The 7,994-nt window shown below is 41.3% G+C and overlaps 1 protein-coding gene across 1 annotated transcript; it reads left to right on the top strand.

Annotated features, from left to right (window-relative positions):
- The first annotated feature begins 611 nt into the window (after positions 1–611).
- Positions 612–7,439, top strand: asb1 (ankyrin repeat and SOCS box containing 1). Its single transcript, XM_063498208.1, has 5 exons — positions 612–922; positions 1,581–1,719; positions 3,699–4,001; positions 4,952–5,334; positions 6,287–7,439. The coding sequence occupies exons 1-5, from the start codon at positions 826–828 to the stop codon at positions 6,415–6,417; spliced, it is 1,053 nt and encodes a 350-aa protein (XP_063354278.1). The 5' UTR covers positions 612–825; the 3' UTR covers positions 6,418–7,439.
- Positions 7,440–7,994: the final 555 nt, after the last annotated feature.

A 7,994-nucleotide genomic window follows, 5' to 3' on the forward strand; every position in this document is an offset into this window, starting at 1 on the left:
ACTCATTAGTTACAGCACAGCTGCCAGAATTTCAGCTGCAACTATCAGTTAAACAGAGCGTCTTCTTCACACTACACACAGATCTCACAGATCTCATATTTGACTTACACCGCAGAGCTATGAACATTCATGAAATTATGCCTCACATTCATTTGAGGTAACCGTCCTCCAAATGCAGTGGCCTGCTACATTTTTAATTCAGCATAATTAATTCTGACACGTGTCCTGGCAGAAAAATAAAGGATTTTTTTCACTAGAATTTAATGCCTGGTCTTGTGGTGAGGGCCTTAAAGCAACATGTAGGCGTTTAGGCTTGGAAGTAACACGTTTAGTCGATCATAATTCACAAAGTGTGACTGATATTTATTGGAGACTGTGATGAACTTTAGGAACACTTCTAAATATGATGTGCCCCTAAAGTTTTATGTAAACAAAAGGCATCAAAACCATCTTTTATGTACAGGCTATCAGAAACGCACGCTTCTGAAACATTTTTTGTATTGAATGATTGCGTAATGAACATCTTTTAGGCCTTTGTTGGTGATGTTTTGATCTTTTATGGGTTAAAAGTGCTTTAAAGTCGGAGACCATCAGCTCCACGTTTAACGCAGCGTTTCCCCTTTAAATCCCAGCAGCTGAGCTCAGCCAGGAAGTAGCGCAGTGAGCTGGAGCAGCAGACGTCTTCATCAACACAGTCACGTTTGTTTACGTTCATGCTTCTTATCTGATCCCAGGTCGCTTGGGTTTCTCTATTTCTGGGGACCCAGTGTCGCTCTGCAGCCGCAGCACCAACCTTCAGCTTGACGCTGTGACCATTTTGGGAGCATGGCCGACGGTCCAGAGGCTGATGTTGACGACCCGCCCAGTATCAATTTCCCCCCGCTCATCACCGTGTCCGATCTACCCAGCGCTACAGCTGCAGGTAACTATGGCTGCGAGAACCGTGAGCGATGATGATCGATCATCGCAAGCACCCACAGGCTGTCCTGCAACTGTGCCCCGTTTGCAGGAGGACGGCCAATATGCGTGACATATTACAGATGTGGTGGTGTTGGGAGGAGGAGGAAAAAGGGGGCGGTGTGTAGCCTAATAAGGTGTGGCCAATGGATTCAGGAAGCGTTCACATCTCCAGTGCTGCAGTATAGCTGTGACACTTCATCTTTTTTTTTGTCTAGTCACACAAGTAATAGAGTTGTAATGGATTGATTTGACCTGAAGGCTCAGGCAGAAAAGCTCACGGTAATAGAAACATCTGCAGAACAGAGCCTAGTGTAACGTGGATCCTTTTAATGTGTATTTAAGGAGCTGTTTTACTGCGTACATCTCCATCTGTGGGAGTTCTCTGAGCACAGCATGGAGCAGACATGAAAAAATGTCACTACACCAGTGCTGTTCATCTGCAGCCACCTTTTGTGTATTTTGTCTATATGATCTATAAGGGAGCTGAGATATCATTTACACTTGGTAATATGCAGAATAGTTTCAAAATATCATTTTGTATGGTAACAAATTGCCCTGCAAGACCAGACAAAACCAGCTTTTCATTTCTGTTATTCTCCCTGAAATGCTGTGTTTGGCAGGTCGTAACCTGAAGGAATGGCTGCAGGAGCAGTTCTGCGACAAACCCCTGGAGCAGGATGACATGCGCCTCCACAACGCGGCCTATGTCGGAGATCTGGACACCCTGAGGAACCTGCTGCAGGAAGACGGCTTCAGACGGTGAGGCCGAGCAGTAATAAGAGTATTTGGCACTCTAGTTAGCAAAGTTACTTGGTAAATGATAAAGCAAAACATCAATACAAATGAAAATGACAAGGTACCAAAACAAAGGCTGCACTTTGAGAGATGGGATGACATTGCAGACAGAGAGACAGCAGAATCTGAGAGAGACTATAGATTTCTTTTGTATAAAGAATACAGAATAGTATATTTGTTAGTGTATCTTACAGCAGAACTGTCTTTTCCCCCCAAACAAGTCCAAAGACACAGTTATTCCAAATCGTTTTCATAGGAGTAAACACAGACCAAAAGCAGGCTGCTGTTACCGTCATCTCACAGCAGGATGGGTGTGTTCCAATACCCATAGCATTATACTGCATACAGCTAGAGGATCATAGTTTAATGCCAATGCAATGTCAAAGCAATATACTACAAATGTAGTGCATGTAACAGAATTTAAATTTGATGTAGTAAAAGTAAAAAACATGCAGTTTACAGCTCTGATATCTGTGGAAGCCTTGTGGAGGGAAGCAGCCCTGCAGCACTACAGGAGGACTAAAAATACACAGAGAACCTTTCAGTGGCTCAGTTCAGTAACCACCAAAGCATTGTAATGCAAAATGCTTTGCTGTTGTTAGCTTCAGGCTTTCCTCGTATTGATGCTGTATTGTTGGCAGAATCAGAGCCTGGATTTACCAACTGGAAAACATACAGAGCCATCTCATAGTCGTGAGCATGCATGCAATGAGGGAAATAACGATTTGATCCTCTAGTGAACATTTAAATTTGCTCGCTTACAAAGAAATAAACAGTCTCTAATTTTAATGGTAGTTTCATTGTAATGGAGAGAGACAGAATATCAACTAAAAATCCATAAAAATCATAAATTATTTTCATGTCATTGAGTGAAATAAGTATTTGATCCCCAAGCAAAACATGAGTTAGTACTTAGTGGCAAGTACAGCGGTAAGACATCTCTTGTAGTTGGTAACCAGGTTTGCACACATCTCTTCTCTTCACAGAAACTCTCTAAATGCTTTATGTTTCAACTTAAAGCTTCAGCTCCCTCCACAGATTTTCTGTTGGACCGACATCTGGAGACTGGCCATAATGTACTTCTTCTTTAGTCACTCTTTTGTAAACTTTGTAGAATGTTTTGTGTCATTGTCATACTAGAAGACTCATCCAAGTCCCATCTTCAGTGTTCTTGCTGAGGGAAGATTTTACAGTACATGGCCTCATCCACTGGACTCTCCAATGCAGTGAAGTTATCCTATACTCTCAGCAGAGAAACAGCCCCAAAGCATAATGTTTCCACCTCTGTGCTTGGATGTGTGGATGGTGTTCTTTGGGTCATACTCAGTATTTCTCTTCACTGGCAAACCCAAAGCAGGCCGTTACATGTCCTTTCCTCAGAGGGGAGAGCTTGCAGATGCTGTGAGATTTCTGTCCATTATGGTGTAGTGTGTTCCCAGTGTAGGTCACAACTGCCTTCAGACCATTAACATGCTCCTCTCATGCAGTTTTGGGCTGATCCACCACTTTTCTCATGATCATCCTTGGAGCTCCAGACCGAGGGCGACTGATGGTCATTTTATTTTTCTTCACTTTCTGAATAATCGCACCCACAGGCCTACGATCTTACCCCTGATGACCTTTGACATCTTTAGGAGAGGTTGAAATGGAAGAAACTGATTGTATGCTCATGTGTGCTTTATACATATAAGAAGCTGAGATCAGGAGTTTCTGTTATTGACTGAATGATTGTAATCTGTAGGAGCCAGAATTCTGGCTGGTTTGTGGGGGATGAAATACTTATTTCACTCAATGACATGCAAATGAAATTATAACTTTTATTTATTTTTTTCTGTATTTTGGTTGATATACCATAAAATTAGAGAATGTTTTTTTTCTTTGTAAATGCACTTAAATTGGAAACGTATTACCCTGGACCTGTCCTTTCTCTGTTTTGGTGTTAGGCGTATCAATGAGAAGTCTGTGTGGTGTTGTGGCTGTTTGCCCTGCACCCCTCTGAGGATTGCATCCACAGCGGGACACGCAGCATGCGTGGCCTATCTGATCGCTCAGGGAGCCGAGGTGGACCTAGTTGATGTCAAAGGCCAAACAGCTCTGTACGTAGCTGTGGTTAATGGTCACCTAGACTGTGTACGGATTCTTCTTGAAGCTGGAGCCGATCCCAATGGTAGCCGCCACCACCGCAGTACCCCGCTGTACCATGCTGCACGAGTGGGGAGGCTGGACATACTGCAGGAGCTCATCAGGTGAGCCTTGGGAAGGCTCAAACTAAAGTCTAGATCAGGGGTGGGCAATTCCAGGCCCCGAGGGCCGGTGTCCCTGCAGGTTTTACATGTGTCCTTGAACCAACACAGCTGATTTAAATGGCTAAATTAGCTCCTCAACATGTCCTCATGTTCTCCAGAGGCCTGGTAATGAGCTAATCATGTGATTCAGGTGTGTTGACCCAAGGTGAGATCTAAAACCTGCAGGGACACCGGCCCTCGAGGCCTGGAATTGCCCACCCCTGGTCTAGATGGACAGAACCGTTTTATATATAGGTTAAATGTTTAAATTTGTAAAGAAAATTGGTTTTTATTTTCCATTACAATACTGAAAACTGGTGGGAGTCGGTTGCAATTATTACAGTTTCTGTTCATTATGGTTTAATCTTTGCACATGAGATTATCTGTGCTTTGCATTTTTAATCCACTACTTTCTTTGTGGTGCAATCATTTCCAATAGCTGTTTCGTAACTTCCTGACTTTAAGAAACATTTTCTGTCACCTTTCCCAGAAAGCACAAAGACAAACATAAGCCTGAAAAACCAACATAAAACCCCATCAGCCATTAAATTCAGAAGCATTTCCCCAGCTGCAATTTTTAGATCAATTCTGGAAGTCCCATTATGACCCCTGGCACTGTAGCGCTACGATTTCACAACAGACCTCAAACCTGCACTTTCAATCTGACCCAACTTTCTGTGGAGGAAAAATTTTCAGCAGTTAGAGTCCAGAGTTTTCAGGCCTGACGTGCAGCAGACCAGGTAACGATGTTCAGACGCTGAATTCCTTTATACAACAAATGGATTTGTTGTATAAAGGAAAGCTTTTCAATTTATATTTTTCCACAATAATAAATATCTCTAAATTTTTTCCTTTAGTTTGCATCAAGGATTTATGAAATAAAATTTAGTCTATGGTTACATTTTTCCTAGGTTCAATGCTGATGTTGACATGGACCATCAGCTGGGTCCGCGGCTCCTGTTAAGCGCTCGAACCCTCAACACTCTAGTGGTCTGCCCTCTTTACATAAGCGCAGCCTACCACCACCTTCACTGTTTCCGGCTGCTGCTCCAGGCCGGCGCTCAGCCTGACTTCAACTACACAGGTCCTGTCTGCCATGAGGCTTTGACACGAGGTTTGGCTTCCTGCCTGCTGGATGCGGTCCTGCGACACGGATGCGAAGTGGCCTTCATCCACCTGCTGCTGGACCATGGAGCTAACCCAGCCCTCGTGCCCTGGGATGAGTCGGAGTTGGAGGCTCCAAATCGAAGGAAAGTTGATCCAGAGGCACTCAGGGTCTTCTTGGAAGCAAAGAGTAAGTTAAAAGAAACAAAAAACGATGCTGTTGCTTTATACAAAGCTCCGGCAGGGAGCTTTTTTGGTGCACCTCCTCACAACACCAGAATATTTTTTAGTTGACAAGTTGTGAGTTTTTGTAGTGCTTCGTAAAATTAAATTCACAACTTTGAGAGCCAATGTAGAATCAATAAAACCGGTGTCGTATGTTTACATTTCGTATTGCTGGTTCAGATTGTTCATACTGAACACAAATGAAGTTCATTAACTGATTTCTGATTAATACCTGTTAAATGACCGATAGAGCGTTCTGAGGGATATGAAGTAAAAGCATGAATAATAGTCAGAGTGTCACTCAGATTCAGTATCGATTGTATTCTTGCAGTAAACAGGTTTGATGTCAGTGGATTTTACTGGGAGGTAAAGCAATGTGTCATCAGCATAGCAGTGCATCAAAATATTATTTCTCTGCATAATGTGGCCAAGTGATAAAGAGGAGAGCTGTGGTTACCAATGGAAACAAAAAACAAATTCCGATTGATGGGAAAAATGTCTTATCGGGTGTAGTAAAAGTGAAAACAAGGAAGTAGTTTCAGACACCATTAGTTTGTGAATGAAGGCTTTCGAGGCTTTATGATGAAGCCATCATTAATGTCATTAGTAACGCGTATGTTCTTCTTTCTGTAAAGACACGAGTTTGCAGATTACTGCTTTTAGTTTAAGGATTTTTATCTCATATATGTTTAGAATAAGCATTTTTCCTTATGTTGAAGCTTAGCTGCTTTTACATGAAACAGGGACCTTGCAATGCATGTTTCTGAATATTTGTTCATGCTGAGGAGCTGATATCAAGAAGCCCATAAAGTACAATGAAAAAGGTCATTAAAAGCCACACTTTTATGCTTCTACATATACAAAAGCATGAAAGTATATGCAGTTGTTCAGCTGCCTCTATTTTTTTCTTCTCCCAGGAAACCCTCGTTACCTGACACATTTGTGTCGCATCAGGATCCGCAGAACGATGGGCAAAAATCGCCTAAACCACATATCTTCATTACCGCTTCCAGAACCTATCAAGATTTTCTTGCTTCACCAAAACTGACCATCATCCACCTACTGGTCTTGTTAAATGTTCATTTAACCCAGTCCTTAAAAGAAACCTCAGTCAGTCCCAAAGACACACTACTGCATAAACACTGTAAACCCAGATTGCTAATTGCTTATTATTTTATATTAAGAAATAATTATTAATAATATTTTCCAAATAATATTTGTTTGGAAATCATCATTTATGTAAAAAAAACTTCCTTGCAGTGTAAAATGCTTCTTATCTTATCAGAGAAGCCTTAGTTATGTATTGACTTGTGGAAACTGTGTGTGTATTCTAAATGTTTGCCTTGTGACCTCCCAGATCACCAGGATGATTCCTGCTAATACTTCAAGTAGCACTTTTTAGCTCAACAACCAGAGCAAGAATCCCATTTGAAGCAACGACTTAAACAAGCCATGTTATAAATATCCCATCCACGGGCAGAGAAGAATATTGTCCAGATGCAGCTCCTTGAATTGTTTGGTTGTTGTTTTATGTAAACCAGGCAGAACGACGGCAAAAATGTGCAAAAAAATCCATACACTAGATCCTCTTTGTTAGCCACATGCCTTAACTTTGAGTTTGGGAAAAGTGGCTTCAAAGATTGATCAGACCAGAGTTAGTTATGGTAATCCAAATTAATCGAGTGTGATGTTCCGGATGAGCAATTTAAGGACCTTGATTGTAATGGACACAAAAGTTTACATTTTGTGACGTACACGTCAGCATAAAAAAAAGCCTTTTTTTTTCAGGGGGGTATTTAGATTGTTTCAACAAATGTAATGAAACTCCTTTTCCGTAACACTGACAATCTGTCAACTAGTGAATGAAATCTATTTGTGATAAACAGAATAAGTTTGTATTCATTAGATGCCATCTCTGGGAGTCTACTGCACCTACTGTGTACTGTGCATGTCTGTTGCACAGCATATCTTGTCCTCAAACATTGACATTTAAATGTTGACCATGTTGAGACAGTTGTGCTTTATATATTTCATCTCTATTTGAATGAGTAAATGTATGTAATTGTATAATATCTCTTGTGTTTTGTGTTCATTTTTTGAAACTATACTGAGAGTGAGGGGAGGTGGGTGAGTGGGTCAGAGTCTTCCAAAGTAAGATCTCTCTGCGTGGTTTCTGTTCTCTTAGCTATCTTCCTTGAACATAGCTAATTAGAGATAATTATCTCTCTCCTCCTTTCCTCGCAGTCCCTTCCAAGATCTCTTTGTAGTCCAAAATATCATGTCTCAATCTTTTTCAGCCTAGGGAACCCTCATAGTCCTAGCTCTGAGAACATGCATCCACTGTTAGTTTCAATGATTGGTTTGCTCCAAAATTGAGTTTTTAGTCTTATGTTTCATCTCTCATGACTGTAGCCTTGCTGTTTCTCACTGTTTTTTTTCAGCTTGTGATATTTATAGAAGTATAATTTTTAAAACAAGAGTGACGATGTCTCAATGGGTTCATTTATTACTGATGTGAGGCCGATGAATGATCCAGGATATCCACGATGGCTGAGAAAACCGCATTTTGGTGAAAACATAAGAGGCCCAGTGGAAAATGCACAGCCTGGGAAACCCTGAATAAAA

This window comes from Pelmatolapia mariae, linkage group LG16_19, assembly GCF_036321145.2.
Source record: "Pelmatolapia mariae isolate MD_Pm_ZW linkage group LG16_19, Pm_UMD_F_2, whole genome shotgun sequence".
In the NCBI taxonomy this organism is placed as follows: domain Eukaryota; kingdom Metazoa; phylum Chordata; class Actinopteri; order Cichliformes; family Cichlidae; genus Pelmatolapia; species Pelmatolapia mariae.